Raw genomic sequence first — 24641 nt, 5'->3', positions numbered from 1 at the left:
CCCAGGGGATGACCCAAGCTCAATACATGCAGCTTTGATTCAGGCTATTAACTAAACGCTCTTTACAAATTGTCACAGGTCTTCCCAACAGGTGAAAAGAACAATGCTGTAGTCCTTACAGTGAAAAACATGTAACAACCATATAAACCACCATTATTATAAGATATCTTTGAACTCCAAACTTCCCTTCTGACTACATTGCACTGTTTTATGTTTATAACATTAACACAGTCTAGAAACCTTAAACTGCCAGCTGTCCTGTAGAGATCATGAGCCTCCTGGTGAAGATGCACTGTAGTCTTGATTGATGGATTGAGCGTCACATCTTCAGCACTCTATCTTGTGCTTTCGTTCATCAAGGGGATATATCTCTACTTTTGGTAGAGAGGTAGGATGATAATTTAGTCTCCATTCATATAGATCAACTCAGATCTATCAATACGTGTCTATCTAGAAAAATACTAAACGACAACACCACCATGTTTCAGTGAGGTCCTGGAAGGAGGTAGACTGAACATATGCTTAAGTATATATTCTCCTTCCAAATTACAAGGTGCTTCACAGATAAAGTGCTGTGTAAGTGGTCGTGCTGCTCTTCTCCATTTTCTGTGCATTTTTGACAGGTCTGTAAACTATGTGTTCAAGATAATCCCCTGCCTGATATTTTGTTTGTGATCAACACCATTTCAAACAGTGTTTGAATCTAGAAAACAGAAAACCAGTATGTTCTTGGAAAACCCTCAAATATCACCAAAGTAACAGTAAGAAGAGTTATTTGAAATAAAAAAATCTAAATCTCATTATTCCACTACCCTGAGAATGGGGGCAAACTGCCAGTGGCTACGCACATTTATTTTTTCCTTCATAATATGAAGATATAAAAATTCAGACTAGCTGAAATAGATTAGAAAGTTGATCTAACTTTATGATATTTAGAAAGTCTAGCACTCTTCCTGATTAGACTCTCAGACTGGATCATCAGTCTCTGGGACTGTGAAATATGGCATTTATAGTAATGTGGATCCCTGTTGTTGTGGCGACAAAAAGCATTTTAAGTGACTCACCACAAGTCAGTGAAAAAGAAAAGAAACAAGACCAATTCAAACCAATCCCCAGGATTATTTTTTTTTTTTTTACAGCCCAGTGCTATTTGTAGAAGGAATGTTTGGTGCCCAACTTGGGTAAGTATAGAGATCGAATATAGGCACTATCCATGTCATAATTGCAAGCATAACTACAGCAACTCCGATGATGTTAATGCCCAAACCAGCTTTCACCTAAAGGAGAGGAAAAAGAAAGCAGAAACTCACATCAAGACACTGAAGAAAGTTTTTTAAATGCTAAAAATCCCCTTTAGGGAGCTTTGCTTAAAACTCACCATGTCCATAACAGTTAAATGACCATATGAAAATACAATGGCATTGGCTGGGTTTGCTACAGGAAGCAGGAATGCAAAGGAAGTACACAAGGTGGCAGGTATCAAAATGAAAAGTGGGTTCACATGAATGGCTTCAGCCTATCGTAAAAGAAAAGAGAGAGAACAGCTGTCAAGGGACACATCTGCCAGATGAAATACATAAATACAAACTGATTGTATTAACACAAGTGAACTGTGAACAGAACTGGCAGTTTAAATAGTGAGAAATAACCTTTTCTGATAACTCATTTTTAAGATTATATCTGGGAATGCTTCAGAGGAGAAAAGGTGATTCTAATACAGAATAGCTACTGAACTTTAAATTCACGCCTGGTTTTTTCCAGTTGTAGTTGAGTCCATAAAATAAGACTATTGCAAACAGTGTAGGCACTGCACAAGCACTAAAAGCAAAACACTGCAAGAAAGATGATAAAGCTGAATTTGTATATAATACATAGGCAAGATTCAATGAAGTGAGGACTGAGGTTTCTTTGTAAGAGAGGGAAAGGGCATTAGTATGTGTCTAGGCTGGCCAAGAGGAAAATCTACAGACTAGAAGATGATCAGTAAGTTTTGAAGAAGAAAGAACTGGGTGTTTTGATAAAGATGATGAGAAGAAAGGACACAATTGAGCTAAGGAGAGAAGAAATGAGAATTACATATAAAGCACATCTATTAGCCCTCTCTTCTCTTTGGCGACAGCTTGAAAGTTGCAGTGTTAACAATTTTCGCTGAAGATGTGGTCCTGAAGAAACACTAGGAGACCTGTCCTTAAGTGCTTTGACTATACGCAAATAGGAATAACAGCGTCAATTTTTTGAGTGTTGAACTTTCACCTAATTTTACTGAATTTTCAACATCTCTTGTAAGAAAGCCCCAGAACAACCGAGTATCTAATGCACAACATGGCACAGCAAAAAAATTACATGAAGTATTTTATGGAGACTTTTAAAAACTGCTTCTTTGAGCAGCTGTATTATTACATGGATGACAGAGCAGATTCTGATTAAAAACAACCTGTGTCATACTCACCAAAGGAGATAGTATGGGCAAAAATATCGTAATGGTAGCTGGATTGCTGGCCACTTCTGTTACTGAAGTGACAATAAGGCATGATATCAGGATTATCAGCCACAAGGGTAATGATCCTAGAGGGGTCAATTTACTTGCTACCCACTCAGAAAGTTTTGAAACCTGCATAAGGAATATGACAACATGATTATGTTTTACAAATCACTGAGAAGAAAGTTAGAATAAATGGTATAGACTAGGAATTTACTCATCTGCTAATTGTAAAGTATTTGTGTAAAAGAGAAAAAATCTGAAATATTTTCCATATTCCTACCACATGTTTTTAAGCACATTTTTCTAATTCAATGGTGTCTTATAGGAACCCATGCAAACTATATTCCATTTATTTATATTTACACCTCTGAGATATTTAGAGGAGTCATAATCAGAAAATTGTAATATGCATATATCAAGCTTCATAACCAGAATTTGGGCCAGAAAACCTGCTTGATTTACTGGAGTGCACAGCAGGGCTCCATGTGGGAGGTACCTCAGTGACATGGGACATTAACCCTAAGGCTTTGGAAACAGTGTGTCTGCACAACTCCTACCACCATCAGGTTTAAATTAAATAACAAGCAGCAGTCATCATTGTGCATAGTCTTTGAAGACAAAGTAAACTTTTTTTGCAACCCTGCTTTCTGAATGTCTTGAATATTCGTCACATTTATCGTGTTCAATATTGCTACAGAATAACTTGCTAAAACAGGAGAATATCTGTGAATACACTGCATGTCTGAATTGCTCCTGATGTGGGTCATGCTAATTGTTCAGTATCTTCTATAAATTGCATTACCTCACAGCCGTCTGCCAGTGCAAACCCGCCACCAACAAGAATAGCTATTTCCCAGGGCATGCACGACTGAAATTCCTTCCAAGTAATCAGTGGAGTGTAACCAAAAACAGCTAGAGAAAAAAAAATTAAAAAAAAAAACCCATACCAAAACCCCCACCAACATTTAGAAACATATTGAAAAACATCTTGAAATAATGTCTCTGAGGAAGTACTTGGGAAATACTCAAAGGCAAAATCTCATCATTATAACGTGAAGAAAGTCTTTGACATGAACAACTTGCTCTTCCTGGGACAGATCCTTAGCTGGTGAAAACCGTCACAGCCTGAAGACGATAGAACTACAACGACGGTTTCCACCAGCGAAGCATTGGCCCCTCTGCCCTCCTTCCCTATGCAGAAGATAGCTATGGGATATCAATGAGTTTAATTTACTCAATAAAACTGCACTATTCAGACAGATTGCTGAGCAAATGCTGTTTCACTTAGACTCATTTACGTTCTGATCTTGCATTCTCTATGAACCCCCAGATCTCATTGATTTCAGCAGCAGAATTGAATGCATAAAGAGGACAAGATGGGGTATACTTTAATAAGGGTAAATTCCATTTTGAAGGGGAAAAATTAAATGAGAATGGACTCATTTACCATTTTTATAGGGTATCTTAAATAAGCAGTAGCATTTTAAAAAAATAAACCCAACCCTGCCCCGTGCAGTCCCATTCAAAGCCCACGGCAGTCAATGGAAAGGTGGTTTCCAGTGGTGGTGGTGGGCTGCAGGTAGCAGGTTCCTGCACAGCACAAGCTCATGCTGCTCGCATTGCTTAATTGTTGGCACTAACTTCCAGGCCAGGGAGGCTTTATATCCCAGTGAAATATTACCCTGTATTAAGATTGTAACATTAGTATTTAACAACATTCCTCTAACAAACGCAATAAGTTATATTTATAGTTGCATCTTAGATGATACCTTATTGTAGTAAAATCCACATCAAAATATACTCAACTGTTTTCTCCATTTGAAGTCCTAGAAAATGTTTTTGCTGGAATAATAAAGAACAGGAGGCCTATCACTAAGGCAGTTGTTGAATCTGTAGCATAGCCTTTATACCTGAGGAGAATTTAACAAGAAAAAAACACATAAATATATATAGTCAGGAGGAGCAGGGGGAAAGAGTGGGGAGGAGGATGGAGTGGCTGAAAGGAGCTGTTATGGACTGATCACAACCCCCTATTCCCCACCCCCGGTGCCACTTGGTGCAGTGGAAAGTAGTAGAGGAGTCAGGAATAAAGGAGTGAAGTTAAGCCTGGAAAGAAAGAGGGTGGGGGAAAAGTATTTTAGTTTTGTCTTTGTTTCTCACCATCCAACTCTATTTTTAATTGGCAACTAAATTAAATTAATTTTCCCCAAATCAAGTCTGGTTTGCCCATGATGGTAACTGGTAAGGGATGTCTGTGTCTTTATCTCGACACACAAGCTTTCTGACCTTATTTTCTCCCCTGTCCTGTTAGGGAGGGGGAGTGAGAGAGCAGCTAGGTGGGCATCTGGCAGCCAGCCAAGGTCATTTCACCACATCTGTAGAAATATTAGATGCAAGCCCTCTAAATTTATAAGTAAGTATGAGTAAGCACGTGTTATTTTGCCACACAGAAATCAGCTGGGGGAGGGGAATGTTTGGGAATAGCTGATGCTTAAACAACTAATTTTCACAGTTCAATGATAAATTTAATAACTTTAATATGCTCTGTAATAGATTCAGTCCAACAGGCCTTAAGAGCACTGTGCACACCTGCAAAGGAAGATGCTTTTATAGCTAAGAGAAGGAAGCAGAGCTTTATTGTCATCCTCCTATGGCTGTTACTACTAGTGTCATAGACACAAGGGCCATGTTTATTTTGGTCATTTCCAGTGCCTGAGAATTGCTTGCACTAGTGTTTCTTAAACTGATCCAATATCCTTTTAACTTATACAGAGTAGCCCCAAGATCAGGTAGAGTGAAAAGCTGAGATCTAAGGCCGTTTTAACACATCCATCTGATTCTGTTACACACTGTTAGGTGGTGACACATCCCAGTCTGTCTTATTTCAGTCAAGATGGTCATTCAAATGAATAAGAATTTTGCTGAAGAAAGTTAAACCAACATTTTCTTAAGTTTTGTTATTTTTTTTTTCTATTTTCTGTAAGTTCTTCTGTAAGTTTTCCTGAACCAATGTACCAATATATTTGTCCTCTCAGCCTCATACCATATGCTTTTCTGCATATGCAGCTACAGTAGGTCCAAGCATAACTTCCTAGCAGATCTTCCCAGCAGCTTAAGGTTTTGTACTAAAATGGGGCTTCTCACTGAAAGGGAAAAGTCATCTCCCAGTCATACGTCACAATTGTATAATCTGGCAGATCCCTTTGCTTTAGCAACAGTGTTAGGTGAGATTCAAAACACCTTAATATTCTTAGCACACTGACACCACAACCAGCATAGTTTTAGCTAATGCTGTCACAAAATGAAGCTGCCATAGAAGTTGAAGTGGTTCTCTAATATATTCTGTCTCCTGCTTCCTATTGTCTGCTAGCACAGAAAACACTTTTAAAAAGAAAACACCATTCTCAGAAAACCTGCTTGGGACACACACAACATCCTACTGTTAGTTATACTAGTATGAAGACACACATGGCACCATTCCAAACAGAAGCTTTTCAATCATTATCAAATTTTGAGATAAACAATTTTAAAAGTCCATTTATCCAAGCTGTAATACAACTGCATGTACAACATCTACCTGCTTGTAACAGTGCAAATCTGATTGTCCTATAAGCAAGCAAAAAGGCTGTTGATTAAGGAGATCTCACAATGACTCCAACTGAGATCATTGTAGAGAACAGGGCTGTGGGCAAAAGTACATAGTGGCCTTGTATTGGCAGTAAATAAAGGAATAAACCGCGCAGAAAAAAGAAAGAATACACTCAGGCAGTAATCTGAGGAAGCGTGAGGGAAGCCCACCTTGCATACATTAGCTGTAAGCAGCTGCAGCCCAGTGTTGAACTTTCTGTTTCCTATGAGGTTCATAAAGTCCTGGCCAAAGGCCAGCTTGAAACTGCTCTAATTGAAGCTAATACCCCACAGCCTGGAATCAGGCCAGGACATGGAAAGAAACTGCTATAGCAGAAATGATGTGTGATCCTGTGCTGTCAACAGATGGGGAGGAAACAGGCATTTTTACCCTGGGCTGTTCTATGTAGTGTTATACATTTATTAAAACATCCTGCTGTCTGCCTCCAGAGGGAGGTAACAGGGGCTCAGGGCAGGACAGTAAAGGATTAGTCTTTAATAGATTTACAAACTTTTCTTAAGAAAAATTAACTGGTAAAGGTAATGTATATTTGAAAGGCATCTGATAATGGTGCTTAAAAATGAGCTCTACTCGATACTGTTACAGCACAAAAGTGGATTAAAAATTGGCTGACATTTCAAAAAGTAACCCTTAAAAAGTGGGGAGGTATCATCATTAAATACCAATATTTCTGCTGGGATTTAAAAAAAAATAATCAGTGTTTTAAAGGCGTATTAAAGGGGTATTCAGTAACTTGTGAGGGTGCACACAGGGGGCTGAGAACATGAACATGGGTGGTGAGAGTGATGGGAATTTGTTTCTTGAAGCAAAACTTTGAGCATTCCATTTAGTTTGTCAAAACAAAGCTTATAATGTGATATAATTAAACCAGATACGTATATCCTTAAAGCACCTATCACAGAAAAGTTTTCAACACAGCAGGGAAAGGCAAAAACAGATGGCTGGAAGCTATATTCAGACAGAAAACAAGGTGCCAGTTTGTCTCGTTCAGTTTGGCAACAGAGATGATTATCCACCAAGACAGACTATCAAGGAAAGCGGTAAATCCCCAAATCTGAGGAAACTGTGCTTTGCCACCCTGAAATCAAGCCTGGTTGCTTTCTGGGAATTTGTGTTCTAATAAATCTATACCGGGCTAACACAGAATAATGTAGCTCTTCTGACCGTCAGCATGTTAGAATAGATGAACTGACAGTCCTGTCTGGTTTAAGGCCCTGGGAGCAGTGTGAATCGTACCTAATAGGACCCACTCACTGGCCATGGAGGGTCTCAAGGTTGCTTATGGCTCTGACACTGCAGTTTTTCCCAAGGAGGAAGCTCATCTGTGCAGGTGACAGAACTTCACTGAGGCTGGTTTGAGACTGTGCGATAAGGGCCTGTGCAAAATAAGTACTATGAGGTTTCTGATAAGAAATTAGATTTTAAGGGCAGAGAATATTTCTTTACAGTTGTTTCCTGTTACATAACTGTAAGGAAGTTGTGCACGTGCCTATCAGTATACTTAAATCCAAAACACTGAACAATTTTGTACGCAGAGGCATTAGGGAACACAGGCTTAAGAGAAGTAAGCTGCAGTTCATGCACTGCTAGAAGCCTCTTGGACATCACGGTGATGAGTGCAATGTGACCATTGACAGAACCACAGTTCTTGGGTTTTGAGTTCTTTTTCCTGTTTGCTTCTTTGTTTTCTTTAAAGAAGATGGCTCACTACTACTCGCAGCTGTACCTGTGCTCCTCCTTGCCCCACTCATGTATCTTCACTACGTTTTCTGTTGCTCAGAAAAATAAAAACCCAATTGCCTGGTTTTATGCCAGTTAATGCCATTGATTGATAAATTAAAGCTATCTAGAAATAGGCAAGGTCTGAATAGTAAGAAAAGCTTTCTTTCCCCTTAAAGGTTTTGTTAGGCAGTAATACAAGCTTTGTTTCTCTTCAGGTTACCTCACCCAAATGATAACACGATTCAGCCTAATGTGACATGACACGTGCTTGTGTTCCCTTCCAAGGAAAACATTAGAGGGCATCCACAAAGTAACATCCCTGTGCAGAACCTGTAACCACACTTATGATGAGAGTATTCTGCTTTTCCCTGCCAGTGAACAAAATCCTCAGACGACAGTAAACAGACAACTTCAAATAGGAAAATGGGGATCTCTGGACTGAAATAATCCATTTGAGCCATAAGTCCCAAATTTGAAAGGTTGTTTACAATATCTGTTTTTCAGTATCAGATGTATCTTGTTAAATGGTGCTCGATGAGCACTGGATGTTAATATGAAGCAGAAAGAGAAACAAAGCCAGCCTGATTGCTTAGCTGGCTGATTGCTTGATTAGGTTAACACTCCAAAACCCCTTCAAGAATACAGTGTTTCGTATGAGACAATGATCATCAGCTCTGCTGTTGTTATAAAGGGAAAAAACGTTCTTTTGCAATTTTTGGGGTAATGAAAAAATAATTTTAAAACAATCTTAGTTTTTATTGCACTTTTTAATGCCATTTTTCACACAAAATAATTTTCCTTTGCACTTTAAATCTTCAAAGGGCTACAATTATTTCTTCTAATATCCCCTACCAGACTTTCTGGCAGAGCGCTGGTGCGTGCGTGTGTGTGCATGAACAGTGGGAGTATATTTAAAGAGAGGAGGCATGATGGATACATGTTCGTATGTCATTTATGACAGACACACAGGAAAACAAAATGGAAAATTACCATCCAAGTCCAGCACTGGCCTTTGACCCATCCAGTAATAAATGTTAAATCCAGAAGGGCCTAAACAGCACAAAGTCCTGCTCCTTCCAATCCTGCAACTACTTCCCAGTACTCCAGAGCAAAACTCAGACCTTTATCACAGGACAGAACTGAAATTACAGTAATTACAGCAAGAGAACAGGAGATATCACAGTATTATAAGTTCTTGCAAGAGTGACCAATTTCTTAGGGAAAAAAGTCTAGGTGATCCTGGGGAAGCAATTGAAAACCAAGCTGCAGCAGAAGGCAAAAAATTTAATAGTTCCTGAATAGTTCCTAGCTTTCGGGTGGTTAGTTGAACTGTGACATTGAGAGAGTTATGTATGAACAGATAGTAATTTATATCATTAATTAGAGCTGTCAAAGCAGGGGATGTTGGCCTGTATGCATACAAGGGTGGCTGTCACTAAGGGCAGTAGATCAAAAATTCTAACCAAAGATTTATTCTTTAAATTGTAGATTTGATGAGGAAGTAGGATACTGTAACATCAATCATTATGCATTCTCCCTCACTGGATCAAGTCTAAAAACTAGGCGTAATTTCTCTTAGGAGGCACTTTATTTTATCCTGTAATGGGTTTAGCACATTTCAGATATTGCACACATACATCTATGAAATTGCTGGAGTTTACCTATTCTGTATACACTACAAAGGTTTTCAACAACTTCAGCCTGGAATACTTTGGAAGTATTGAAAGTATTTTCTTTTTTTTCAATTGAGAAGAAAAGAAGGTATGTAGTTAAGACACAGTACAATTCTTGTTGGTGTATTAAAAAAGATTACTTACTTTGGGAAAAGTGAAGACCATCCTGGGATGAAGCCAGGGTCTCTGGTGAACCACAGCAGGGTCATTAGAATGAATAGGACAAGTGTAACAATTTCTGGGTAGCTATAGCAGAAACAGAATGGGTTATACATTTTCCTGAATTTGCACTTGGATTTACTCGCTCTTGTTTGCAGATTTATAGTTTGACATACCTTATTGGTCCAAGCTTCTTGTACTCCTCCTGAATCACCTGTGCTGAGGCTTCTTCTCTCGCTGTTTTCCTCTTGCCACACTTGAACATGTTTTTAAAACTGGAATGTAAATCAGCAATACTGAACAATGAATTAACGGTGTATACAGAAAAAAACAAAGTCCAACCTTTCCAGTTACCAATAGCACTTTTTACAAAAGTAAAATTTTCATTTTACAATGCAGCATCTCCCATTTAATTATTACACACCAAACTGAGTGTATTGGAATTAATTGAAAAAGCCCCAATGGGAGATTGACAGAGGCAGCAACGAAATGTGTCCTGTTATTGACTAGCTCATTTGCCCAGGAAGGATGAAACTTTAATCATGGGAGCTAATTGAAACAATCAAATACATAACCTGGCTATTTAATGAAAGTCGTCTATACTTTGCTTTACTTTGTTTTGTAATGAAAAAGTTTGTATCGCATGAGTAGCCTGCACACTGATCAGCAGACTATTTGGTACGAGCTAAGTTTTCTTTCTTGGATAATACCCTTACACAGTGTGAAAAAGAACATTATTGAAACAATCAAGAAAAATGAAACAATAAATGTTCACATATGGAGTGGTAAGCATGGGATGATTTTAAGTCTGCTTAAGAGTAGACAGTCTCAGACTTCATCTCTTGTGCCACACATAGCCAGGTAATTGTGGAAGACAGGTGTCCCCATTGTTATGTTTGCAGATGTTAGTGAACTCATGGAGAACAAGGCTTTGAAGAATCAGCCCAAAAGAAGCGTTGTCGTCTCCAAAACCTTAAAAGCACAAGCTCTGAGGGGAAACCCCCCCACCATACCACCACATATAAATTTTGGAAAAGTGGAAGTTTTTTACTTCACATTTACAAATATAGTCATCCAGTTTATAACACAGATATTGCTCAAGTATTCAAGCCAATTCCTGACTCCAGCAAAGGGCAACATCCTGACCATAAATCTTCCAGTCTTAGACCAAAATGTATACAATTTCAGTATTCTTCTGCCTTGCACACATGCACTGTTTAATGATGATGTCTGCATATTCTAAAGGAACGGATATCATAATTTGTGATATGGACTTTTCACTTTGGGCTGAGTCAAGGATCTTTACTTTAGAAAATTCTTGTCCCATCCAGAGACTCATCCATACTAATCAGGGACGCAAAATCACTGTTGCTGCATTATCTTATTGCTACATTATCTTATATTGAGCCTGTTAAACTTAGATGCAATATTTATTGCTGGTACAAAGTATCTCTTATATCATCAACCTTTAGTTTTATTGATTACAACATTTACTTACTCAAACCCAAGGAAAAGCCACTGGAGCCAGACCCAGGAGACCAGCAGAATAATAACTGTGATGGGGATGGAAAGGATAAACCAGGATCCAAAATTGATGCACTGGCAAGCTGAGTAACGTCTGGATGAAAGTAAAAAACTGTTCAGTTGAGCTTTGCAAAGGAAAGAAGACTTGTGAGAAGAGCCAGAAAGCCCTGCTGCAAGAGAGTGCTTCTGGCTGGCAGCTGACTTAAGCATGAGGTGGCCTCCAGTGTCCTCCTCCCTCACCCTCCCATCCTGTTCCTGATCATCGTGACCACTACGGGAACCAGCTGTGCCAGTTATTTGAGCACTGGATCAGCAACAGGTCTGGGGACCTGACACTGATCTAGGTGTGTCTAACCTGAGGTCAGTAGGCAAGGAAGGGCCACTCACAGCGTTAAGGACCATTAGGACTACAAAGAAACAGAACTTCAAGAAAAGCAGTTCTTTGAGAGGAGAGTTTAGCACAAGAAAATATACTCAAATGAACAAGCTCCAATGAACTTAGAAGACAACAGTGGAGACAACATTGAGACTTGTATTGTTTAAGGTTCCAGAAGGGATTCAAAACTGATTAAAACCAAAATTATTATTGCTAATTTCCAGGAAAGGCAGAAATGTTCATTTGTTAGGTGGATTGTGTCTCCAGCCACCTTATCTCTTTGAGGCTGTCTTAATCTACTGTTTACAGATGTGGGCCATTCAACCAGAGCTCTCCCTGCCATGCGCATTTAAGAAAAGGAAAAATGGGCTTTGGTTTTCTGAAAGAAATGAATTTACTGTTGAATGAGGTAGATGCCAGACAGGCAAAAAGGCCAGGTAAATGAATCCTGTTTTCCAATTTACTTTATGAACAGAAGTTATGCTTCCTTTGAGCTCCTCTAGCTCTACTGAGAGAGCTTTTAAAGCTAAAAGTGAGAAAATTCTAGTCTCCTTGAACAGCCTTCCTCCTTGATGCAAAAATCAGATGGAAGGGAAATTACAATGTCCAGACAGAGACTGTAATGGCTATTTCCAATTATTAGCCAATCTTTTGTATTTCAGGCCTTGCTAGAAGAAAAGGAATTCTGATGGTCACATAGGTCTTGGAGGCAGTAAATGCTTATTATAAATGCTTTCTCAAGTATTGTGCAAGTTTTAGGATTGATCTATATTTATTATGATGCTTACATATATTGCAATTAAACTGCCAGCAGGGACTGAACCAAAACTCCTACCCACTTCTTGATGTGATGCTCTAAATTGTAACTGTACATAGTGATGAGACAGTGAAACTGGAACAAGAAAAGGCATTGTGCTATTATAGACAATTTACTGACTACGTGGCTATTTAGCTTTTGTTACATAATGAGCCATATCAATTTTTGAATGTATGAATTTCAAGATAGGAAAAAACTGACATCAGCATAGCAATGACTTAGCATTTCATCACTTGATAAAGTGTTTATGATCTTTCCTGAATTATGTGTGATAATTCCTTACTGAGCAACAAAACAAGCTCTTGAAAACTTTATCCTAAAGAGTCAATTCAGTTATAAAATGTTAATTTATTGTGGTCAGGTTTCACAGTAAGTTTGTGCAGGGCTGAATATACATGTAAGTATTTCTAGTAATCTTAATATTAAAGTTAGGTATTCTTCATCTCCAGAGCAAATATTCCTCAGCTAGACTGGATGATCAATTTAAATGATTTTAAAAATGATCTATTATATCGTGCTGGTTGGATTATCTGCTATTGTTGGATTATCTACTACGGGTCTTGCCTGAAGCAAGGAGGGACAGGACACACTGAACTATATATTTTCTAGACCCATTTCCTTTGGAAAATGAAAAAATGTGATTGATTTTAATAATCCTCATTTTACAGTGATTCAGTGCCAACAACAATAAACTCTTTCCAGGCAAACACTACAAATGCCAACAAATTTGGTTCATAAAACAAATCCAGATAAGATTATTCCTTTTATGACTTTTATAAAATTGCTGAGGTTGAAGATAATGTGATTTAGCAAAGTTTGATTCTTTGTTGGAAGGTCAAAGTCTGTTATCAGAATAAGATTGAGGAAACTGAGCAACCTGTCAGTGAGCCTGACTGGAGAACCAAAGGTTTCATTGTAGGATTTACTCTTCCTCAAGCATAGGAGAACTCAGTTTTCTCCCTGACACAATGTTGTCTGGTAACCCTTTCTCTCTCTAACTTCTCCACAGCCTTCCCCTTGCGCTGGAGTGCAGCTGCCTGTGCTCCTAGGATCCACAGCCCTGCTCTAATATGGCCCAGCTGTGAACCTTGGCTTGCAGTGCTGAAGAAACTGCTTTGTGTGGGAAAGAGCTGTGAGAAAGTCTCTACAGCAGAGCTATGTAAAATTAGATAGGTAAAACTGCAGATGTGAGATAACTGACATGGGGATCTGCAGCAGCCTGAAGGATTCAAGAGGAAAAACACCAATAAGGAAAGGGATAAAATACTAAAGGAAAAACATACAGAGTCAGAAGAAAGGGACCCAGCATTACTGAGGATCTGTTCCAGGGAGCAGTGAGGACCAGCCCATCTCATCCTCACTGATGCCTCCCTGGCCAACAAAGGCTTCTGGGTATCTTATGGGCAGTGGTGAGCAGACTGATGCTTAGCCTACTAGCTGGTTACACAACTTCTCGGTGTGTTAGCCAATACTTTTTTTCTTTCTTTCTTTTTCTTTTTTTTTTTTCAGTTGGATGTATTCTAGACACTATATTGTAGTGTCTCTTTGCATCCAATTAAAGAATGAATAGAGTGACCCTGAGAGGATCAGTAACAAATCTATCTTGAAAAGGAGCCCTTACGGAAGTTGGTCTCAATGGCAGGGATGCTTAGCACTGCATCACCATTTCCACTGTTTGCTTCTGCCCTGTAGAACACAGCATAGTCGCGTGTCCTAAATCAACAGCAGGCTGAGGATTCCCAGCAACACACAGGCTCCAATGCTAACACAGATATACTCGTTTCCTCTTCATGTGACAAATGAAAAGGAGGGAAGTAGAGAACAGTAAACACTAATTCCAACTTATTTAATACGGAAATTGGCAAGATATGAGGAATATGGAATTTCACAGTGTCATTTGTCACTGAGTGGGAAACTCAGGAATATGCTTTATGTACAGCTCTTTTGCTGAAGTATTCTACTTCAGATGCTTATGATACATGAAGGTAGACCGCAAATGTGTCCAAGTCATGCTAACAGGTCAATTCCCACTTCAGACAGGGCATAAATACAAGTGAGGCCTCTAAGGAGAAGGGGAGCAGGACAGGTAAAGATAAAAATATTTGCACAGTTAGGTGGTAGATTCAGTTTAAGTTAAGGATTAGGCTCAGTGGCTGTATAAAGATTAAACCAAATCCTGGTGGGGTATACAACTGGATTACACATGCAGTGCTCCATGTACAGCCCATGCTCCCGGCAGAGGGTGAAGACCCAGGAAGAGAACACAATCTGCTTATGCATTCTTGAAGAGATTGTTAACAGCTAAGACAAACTGAAAAAACAGCTGCAAGCCAGTTTTTTTCAAGTTTCCTACAACTTCAGGGAAATGAACAAGAACAGTTCTTACCCCTAGTAATCAATCTTGGATTCTTCTAGGCTCCTGAGTGTGAAGCCTGCTTGAACCAGAAATGCTTATATGTCTAAAAGTTTAAGTCTGAAGGACTTATAATGCCATAGTCTGCCCTGTGTAGTTCTTTGGCCCCAATAACAGGCACTCTTATAGTTTCCATACTGTATCCATTGTTGCTATTCTCACAGGCAGATTTACAGACTGGACCACTTCGGTTCTCTTTAGCAGCATGCTGAAGCCAAAATTCATCCATTCATGGAACACAGGTTGGAAGAAAATCTATCAATAACTGGTCTTTCACCGTTTTGCCATGTCCAATAAAGAATAGTGCGCAGAGGGTAATAAAAGGATTGTGCTTTATTTCTGTCTATTTTAAAATTAGAGTAGAAATATTTCTGGCAATGAGTAGTTTGCAGAAGAAAAAAAAAAGTTCAGCCAGAACTATTGGTTTTTCAAAAGCTTTGGAATGAAATCTGACAATTTTCTTTTCAAAGTAGTTCTGCTTAGAAAAGACAAGAAATATTAAAGAACGTTTTTAATAACCTCAAAACAAAGTGTTCCACTGAACGCAAAGTTTCAGACTGGTTTGAAATGATTTGCTTTTTCTTCGATTAATGGACCTAAATTCCTCATTTCAACAATGCACTAAGCATAGCCTCCTGAAAGTCTCCTCATGCTCTTGCTAAGCAGACCCAAACTTAACTCCTGCTGTACTTAGAAATGAGTAACAGTCCTTTAAGGCCAGATAGTGTCTGTCATATTCATGCTAAGTAGTGTCTTCCTCCTCAGATAAGCCCGTCTTTTTTCATGCAGCTATTCAAAGAGTAAAGAGCTACTTAACCAAAGAATGGTCATCTTGTTGCATGTGTTGAGTGATCACTTATAGCCTTTCCTAGTGTAAGGTAAACACAACCATGCAATTTCATATTATCTCTTTAACAAAAAATAACAAAAAGAGAGTAATAGAATCAAAAAATATCAAATCAAAGGATAAGGTTCCTAATGCATTTTAGGGCAGCCATGTGAGATCTCAAGAAAGAACGGTTAAAATTCTGGATTAAGAAGAATGCAAATAATTCAATATAGTCTCTTACGTATTGAAGTGCTCAGCAAAAATCAGATTAGTTGATGTTCCTGTGATTGTGGTCAGCCCTCCAATGGTAGCAGAATAAGCAACACATAAGCACATAATTTTGAAAATCCCACTGTATTTGTCCTCTCTGCTTTTTCTCCCTGTTTCAGCAGGTGGTAGGTTCTGCTTAGAAAGAATATACACCAATTAATATATAAGAAGGGCACATCATCAATCACAAAAATAGGATTCAAGGATGTCCCAGAAGAGCCAGACAATTTTGTGGCAATATAGCTGTATGCAGCATGGTTTCCTTTGCTGTTACAGTGGTACTACAATTATTCATGCAAAGGAAAGGGAGGGAGAGTCAAATCCTGAAGTCCTTTTCCTCGGCTGTCTCAGTCTTTACACAACAACTTCCTTTATATATACTGATATATATCCACACCTGATATATAGAGTTTGTACCCGGGTGAGGTTGGTTTAGCTTGTGTAAAATACACTGGGAGCACAAACCCACTAATGAAATAATTACATAAGCAAACTGTATGTGTATGAGTATATACACATGTATCTCTTACTCACATGAAACTAGCCTCATTGCTAGCTGTGCCATGTTAGGTGTTACATAGAAGTAAGATTTAGGTTAAAACTAAGTTACACACATTAGTTGCATAATAAAAAGACACCTTAAGTACCTGTTCCTTTTCTTTTTCATTTTCCTTTTCAATTGTGCACACAGTACTACCCATATTGTTGTCATATCTGGAAAAACAAAGGTATGTATTGTAATAAACAGATACTCTATTCAGATTAATTCTTAGAGCAGAATTTAGTAAATGAATAACTATTACCCATTAACTTGTTTTTCTTTCTCTTTCCAGTCACTGTTTTCACATTCTCCTATATTTTCTGTAAGACATTGATGCAAAGACACATAAGTATTTTAAAGGAACAAAACTGGAGAGGTTCCATCAGCATGTCCCATTCCATGCAATCACTTTACATCATCCCATGAATACATTTACAAGTGCCAATCTTAAAAGCAGCTGAGTTGTGCCCTACTACTTCATGACTCCTATTCCCCAGAGTCTGAATCTTCTAATGAGGAGAAATCTGATTTACAATCCAGCTGTGTATGTAACCAGTTTAGATTCATTTGTTCTCCCAACATCACCCTAGAGCTTTAAAAGCTCTTTTCTCTTGCTAACATTTAACCCCCACTGTATTTATAGCCTGTAGTCATATTTCTTTTCAGACATTTTACTAGGCTGAACAAGCCAGCCTCTTCTCCCCTCCTCTCATATAACTGCCATGTTCATTCTGCACCTCTTCAGTTTAATTAATCTTTGTGAACATGAGAGACCTCACACACAGTAATCCAACAGAAGTCTCACAATGAAGCATGTAATGATGCTAGTACTTCCCTAGCCATTCAGCTTTGGTTTATGTGGTGTTTACTCCGTTGCAGAGTGAGGGTGGGCAAAGGCAAAAACTGCACTGCGTGCCTACCGTCCAGCTCCAGTGCCGGGTTGATGGAGCCGTTAGAGCAAGACATCTCCAGCGCATCAGCTTCTGCTTCAGCTCTGATGATCTGCTGAGCTACAGCCTCTACAATTGGCATCACCATGGCAGCAGCAGAGGTGTTGCTGAGCCACATTGACAAGAAAGCACAGCTAACCATGAAACCCAGCGTAAGCCTGGAACAGGAGAGAAGAGTCAGTGGCTGCTACAGCAACACCTCCTATCACCACTCTATTTAACATAAATGGAAAGCTTTTTCAACAGAAAGCTTGAATGTAGGAAACACTGAAAATTTAAAGCTTGTAATTGACCTCTAAGGAAGTTTATGAATTAAAATTATCTTGATCAGAGACACTGAAATTATCATATTTTAGAGTTAAAGGAGTAAATATATTATAAATCAAAACAGAAGCAATAATGTTTATTCACAGAATGACACTGTATTTAGATCATCTTTGAAGAAAGAGCACCATGTATATCACAAGTTTGAATGAAATTTAAAATAGCTATACTGCTAATGCTATTAATCTCATATTTTACAAGGTAGGTCAAAAGCCTGGACTTATCACTTAGGCTGTAAGTCCTCTAGGTACCAGTCCAGGTGTTATAGGAAGAAATATTAACAATTCAGCAAGTGGTACTTAACTTAGTTCTTAATCAGAGCCCCAAGACAAGTGTAGCGATTATTTGTCTTTCCATAAACATCATATTTTATATTAAATGGGAAAGTGAAGGTCATTACAATGTCTTAGTCTGGTCTTGGCACAGCTTATGCTAAGTTTACTACAAATAGGAATTGCATCTGTGCAATTCCTGATTGCACTGATGTAATGCACTGAATTGCAACAGTGACTGGAGCCACTCTAGTTTTACACTGAAAAAATCAAATAATCCATGTCATATCTGGTGAAGTTGGGCAGTAAACTTAGAATACAAGCCGCATTGTCATTTTTAATGCATCTCTTGGAGTTGTAAATGAGAGTAGTCTTCTTGACTTCCTGTCTCAGGGTGTTGGCAGTGTCATTAAACACCTGCCATGTGTCACCACAGCGAGAGAACAACTGGGAGTGGAGGGACTGTGGCGTTGCAGCATTTTCTGAGGTCATTTGTGCAATTTGTAAAGATCTTTGCCTAGCCTTGATCAAAAGCTTCACAAAAACTGTAAGAATTACTCAGCACATAAGGATAAAATTTTATACAAAAATAATGTAAGCAATATTTTATGACATAAAAATACCATTCAAAATGCCTCTCATAGCCTTTCATTTCAGCTAATAGCAACAACATTTCAAACTTGTTTTTTTCTCAATAGGGGCACCTTGTTTTTTCTCTGTGTACTTTTAATTGCATAATGATGAAATGATCTGCAGACCTACAAGTGGTGGACCTGATTCAACACAAATTGTCATCAGTAGTATAAAACCCATTAACTTTACGCAGTTTTTGATTATGTCTTCAGATGGAAATTGAGGAAGAATTGTGTTTTCCAGAGAAATTTTTATGCAGAAAATATGGGTCAGGCTAAGCACACTGAATATGAGTGTTCACATTGTAGAGAAATATAATTTTAGTACAACTTGCAAGAGGATTTAGAATCAAAGCAAATTAAAACCTTCACTAAAGTGTTCCAAAACAGTTCATCATAAATTTCCAGCATTTGACGGACTGATGGTCAGGTGACCATTTAGTACAGTGTGGTGTACTCTAATGAGTGACTCTAAAATTGACTAAAAAAATAATAAAATATATCCCAACCTGTTCAGCCCCAGTTTTTCTGCATTATTCTCCCTGTGGTGTTGTTAAAAAATATTCTGCATGGAACCTTGGATGATAACTTCATTTACATTCAACTATATTTGCTATGTAATGCACAATCAGTGTTTTATTACTCATTCTAGTCCTTGCACGTTGCATAGACATATTCACCTTTCCCTGAGAGTCTGCAGACCAGACCACATAGCTCAAATGACAGGAGGCCTTTAGGAACTCACAGAATCATAGAATCATTTAGGTTGGAAAAGACCCTTAAGATCATCAAGTCCAACCATTAACCTAGTACTGCCATGTCCCTAAGTGCCACATCTACACGTCTTTTAAATACCTCCAGGGATGGCAACTCAACCACTTCCCTGGGCAGCCTGTTCCAATGCTTGACAACCCTTTCAGTGAAGTAAAATTTCCTAATATCCAGTCTAAACCTCCCCTGGTGCAACTTGAGGCTGTTTCCTCTCGTCCTATCACTTGTTACTTGGGAGAAGAGACCGACCCCCACCTCTCTACAACCTCCTTTCAGGCAGTTGTAGAGAGCGATAAGGTCTCCCCTCAGCTTCCTTTTCTCCAGGCTGAACAACCCCAGTTCCCTCAGCCGCTCCTCATAAGACTTCTGCTCCAGACCCTTCACCAGCTTCGTTGCCCTTCTCTGGACACGCTCCAGCCCCTCAATGTCTCTCTTGTAGTGAGGGGCCCAAAACTGAACACAGTATGTGAGGTGTGGTCTCACCAGTGCTGAGCACAAAGGGACTATCACTTCGCTAGTCCTGCTGGCCACGCTATTTCTGATACGAGCCAGTTTCTCCAAGAGCGTGCAGAATGTAGAATCCAGAAGACTCCTGCTATTCTACTTCCACTGCTGCATCCCCCATGTCTTCTAATGCAGAAACCTCCTACAATGGTATCTCTGCTTTGGGCTGGATGAGGCTCCAATGTGCACAGGCTGGCTGGGGACTCCTGCTAGCGGAGGAGGAGGGCTATGCACAGGGAACAGCGTGCATCACTTTGCAGTGGGCACAGCTAACGCGCAGCAGATGCTGAGAGGTGGGAGGATTCTCTCCTTCACAGATCATCTTATAATAATCTTATCATTCTTTTGTCATGATCAGGAAATGTGATAGAGCTGAGATAGTTATGAGGAATACTGCTTCCTCAGTGTTACAAAGCCGTCTGTGGTATCCTCAGCAGCTGGCTGCGGGTTTCTGTGTCCACAGCAAGTTCCCCAGCAGTGTTGAGCTTAGCACAGCATGCCATCCACTTGGGTTTTCCCTTTCAAGATTTCAGCCAAAAGGTAATGATTTAGCAGTGATCAGAAAAAGAGAAGCTGAAATAACTAAAACCACATAGCTCAAGAATATAGCTAAAGGTAATGGGAGGCAGTTGAACAAGAATGTAAGGAGCATTTTGTCAAAAAAGAAAGCTACCAGCTATCAAAAGACGCAGGAAAAATCAAAATACATGTGATATTTAAAATTAGGACAGACAAATCACTGAGGAATAGAAATAATCCAGCATTTCCATGAGCTGTTATTAGTTAGATCACCTAAGAGGCATCTCATTTTTTAGACCTGGGGTTTCTATTTTTCTGACTTTTTACTTCCTGTCACTGTGCTTCCTGACAAGGAGTCATAAAGCATCATGTATTCTGGGAAGCCAGACTCGCTCTACAGATCTTATCTGCAGCCTTACTGGTGTGCTGACAGATGAATCTGTGGGTCTAAAGCTTTTCTGCAAGCTTGTAAAGCAAGCAAAGAAAAGAGTTTTCATTTCATAGGATATATACTGATAGTGAGTAAGTAGAGAGTGTGTGATTTCATTTCCCTCATCACCTCATCCATCTGGGGAAGTTCCTATTCCTTTGATGTTTTCTTTATAGGTATACAAAGAAAAAAACATAAATAAAGACATTGTGCTTAATGTGTTTTTCCTTCCCCACCACACCTTTAATTTTACTACTTTTTTCCCTCACTGTGTATTTGGACTCTTCTTGGTTTTTGGGAAGTGTCCAGAATTTTGCAAACAGTATTAAAATACAAATTAATAATAAGCATAGCACAGATTTTCAGTTGTAGGCATCAGGTGAGTAATGTACTACCACCATTAAGAAACAGGACCCTTACATTATTCACAAATTCATCAGATTTTTTTTGTTCAGAAGGATCCTTATTATGAACAGAATCACTGCAGGGAACTTTCAATTAGGATTTCAGAAAAATAATAAAGTGTCACCCACAAATCAATCATATAATTTCAAATATCTACTTTGTCTCAGTAGAAAAGAAAGGCTGGATTTCTACTACAGAAAAAGCAGTAGGCAATTATTTCTGGCATACATAGCTTTCCACAAGTATTATTGTCCTTCAGGACATTGTTTAGCACATACCATGCAGGGTTGACACCCACCAGCATCACCATTCTTAAAGCCACTCTTTTGTGGAAATTCCATTTTTCTATTGACGTTGCCAAACAAATTACTCCAATCAGCAGCAGATGAAAGTCTTTAAAATAAGAAGATGCCACCTGAAATAAAAACAAAAAACATTTTGTTAACTAAATGGTGACTTTCTATTAGTATTTGGTACTATCAGTTTAATGAAAAAAAATTTCAGTAAGGGTTTATATTGAAATAAATATCAAGAAATTTTTTTGGCTTAAATTTAGACTGCTAATTTCATTGAAACTGTTAATTTCATTACTGAAATGATGCAAGAATAAGTGCACTAAAATGCATAGTGTTAAAAAAAAAAGAAAAATAAGGCTTATGGTATGAACAACCTAAGGTCATCAGTCACATCTCACATACGAACTAAATCACCAATGAAATGCTGCTTTTATTAATTTAGTCATCTATCCAACAGATAAAAGAACAACTTTAAACATAGACTTAGAGTACGATCTTCTGTGGCGTCCTCTCTTTGACTCAGCATTTTGCACATAGGGTCTTTAGTGTGTCATCTCACTTCTGTAACATTAAGGATATTTTATATCTATCTAGCATTTTCCCATCAACTGGTATCTAAGCACTGAATCACAATCTAGAAAAAAAATATTAAAGAAATATGAAAAATGGTCTGAGGACAAAGCATATAAGCAAGTCTTGAGGCAGACCTACTGTGATTGGCACTCAGCAAATCCATGGATTAGCCCATCAGGTTTCAAGATTATGTGGTTTGCTCTTTGGAGATTTTATCATTGAAATCCATAATATGATAGAGAGGAAAAAAAGGGTTACCTTCTTAGATTCCATTATACCAAACAATGGGAACATAAATGCAGGGAGCAAAGCTGAAACAGCCAGTGGCAAAGCTTCTGTGAGCCAAAAGATGGCAACTACAAACAACGTGTATGCGCATTCTGCTTCCTAGAATACAAAAGGCACCAACAAAAATATGAGTGGATCATCTGGGAAAAAAATCACAATTGCAAAAAGTCCAGCTATGTCAATAAAGAGATTCCCCCACCTGGAACAAGTATGAGTCAAGGGACCTGAATTTAGGGTACTTATTTTCTGCTATTGCTAATCGTGCTAAGATATGAAACATAGTCTGTAAAGTAGTTTTAAATAATTTTTTCTAAGAGATAGTAAAATTATTTAAATTCTGCCACTTATGAAAGGTGGAAAAAAAGTCAGCTGCCTTTTCCTTCAAAGCACAATTAATCATATAGGTCATTCTGGAGCATTCTCAGACCATGAATTAACATAAACCACAAACATTCTGCAGCTGCAAGCAAACCTTTAAACCGCTAGGAGTAGTTGCAGTCAATAATAGGTCAAATTTTGTCTCTCCTGTAATCAATGAAGTTTTGTCAGCAGCACCATAAGGCAAGGATAACATCTAATATAAAAAGCATTGTGCAAGGCTGACAAGAAACACAGGCGTTGTTTTTAAGACTTGTAATTTTAGTGAGTGTCTTTTATTTAAACTCCTGGAAAACAGGAGTTTTTTCAGTTTTTTCAGGAGAATTTACTTCAATGCTGCTTGTAGAATGCAGCCACAGCTAAATATAATGGATGAAGTGAGCCTAGTTTTTCCTAGAATCCTAGAAACCTCTTTTGTGTAGTTTTGATTTATATTTCTGCTCGTGAGGAAAATGTTTTTGATCTTTTAGTGCCACTGGTTCAGGCATGAAACTACTCAACAGCAGCAGAGATGGTTTGTATTGGGAAAGGAATAGCTTAATGAAATGGCTCTGGGAACCTCTGACTGGAAAACAACACTGTTAAATCCAAGTCAGTCAGCTATGGCTAACATTTATTTTTTGAGGGAATCTTGTGTTATGTATGAAACAATTTGATAGCGTCAATTCATTTATCACCTAGCAAATGTTCGTCTCCCTTAAGTCCTACCGCATTAAGAGTTTCTCAAGTTTCTCCTCTCAGAGAGGAAACTGAAATATTGAAACTGTGATGTGAGACAGTGTGAAGCATGTTGCTCTGTAACCACTGTCTCTCTGTGATGCAAGGACTGCAGAACTGGACTTTCATATATTGTTACACATGATACGTATAATGCATGTGTGATAATACATCACAGCATAATTCAATTTCATTCTGCTGACATCAGAGCTGCACCAAATAGAATCACTAATAAAATTTTTAGATAGCTGTTTCATCAGCCTGGAGTTGTCACAAGAGTCATTGAATGCCAGAATAATTTATTTCAAGTAAAATACAACCAAGGTGTCCTGCCATAGCCTTTGCTCTATTTAGGAACCAGAGGCAATTTCTCAGATCATTGATTCCAGTCATTTGCTATCAGACAACACAATATATGATGAACTTAACAGAATCCATCATCAAATAAAAAGGTAATTGCAGCTGTCTTTCTGACAATTCATCTCCTTTGTCAATCATACAGAGCTGTTTAAAAGTGGCCAAAATGTAATAGTAAGGACAGGATTTTTAAGGTAGTCTAGATGAAGTTAAATGAGAAAAACCTTTCCTGAACAAGAAAACAAATATATAATTCAGAACTTCATGCAACCAGCACAGACCTGACAAAAAAAAAAAAAAAGAAAATCCGCAATGCAAACATCATGAAGTCATTCAAGGTCCCTTCCAACCCAAACTGTTCTATGATTCTATGATTCTGAAAAGATCTAGGAATCTCAGGCTTGACATACAGGTGCAAAATAATTACCTCTCAAAGCAGGTCACTTACTTACTTTGGTTTTGATGATAAGTGGAAGTGGAAGTAAAAGCAGTGGGGTGAGGACAATGAGCAGGAACCTTCGGTAAACCAGGAGGTAGCTAAGAATCTTCATGGTTGATGGCAAGTAGATGAACTTTCCTGCAGAAACTGCCAAAAAATAGATCTGACTTTAAATAGCTGACTCTGATTAATATTTTTCCAAGCTATCACCTTTAGCCATTGCTAAAGCAGGCCAGTAAACCAAGTTAAAATTAAATCTTGCTCTTTATTGTTTTAGTGAGTTTATTAACAGTAGGTTGATAAGATAAGTGTTCATCATAAACCAAGGCTA

General features: G+C 38.4%; 1 protein-coding gene across 1 annotated transcript; it reads right to left on the bottom strand.

The window, feature by feature from the left end:
• Nucleotides 1–1133: 1133 nt before the first annotated feature.
• SLC13A1 (solute carrier family 13 member 1) lies at nt 1134–24422 on the bottom strand. The gene is made up of 15 exons (XM_072870070.1): nt 24324–24422; nt 22390–22518; nt 21541–21677; nt 17376–17563; nt 16718–16775; nt 16562–16628; nt 15886–16049; nt 11184–11303; nt 9862–9960; nt 9671–9772; nt 4289–4392; nt 3285–3394; nt 2450–2611; nt 1379–1516; nt 1134–1277 (listed from the first exon to the last, which is right to left on the bottom strand). The coding sequence occupies exons 1-15, from the start codon at nt 24420–24422 to the stop codon at nt 1134–1136; spliced, it is 1821 nt and encodes a 606-aa protein (XP_072726171.1).
• Between the last annotated feature and the right edge of the window lie 219 nt (nt 24423–24641).

Source organism: Ciconia boyciana, chromosome 1, assembly GCF_034638445.1.
Source record: "Ciconia boyciana chromosome 1, ASM3463844v1, whole genome shotgun sequence".
Classification (NCBI taxonomy): Eukaryota; Metazoa; Chordata; class Aves; order Ciconiiformes; family Ciconiidae; genus Ciconia; species Ciconia boyciana.
The sequence above is the reverse complement of the archived record's forward strand: the minus strand, read 5'-3'. Positions and strand labels throughout refer to the sequence as shown.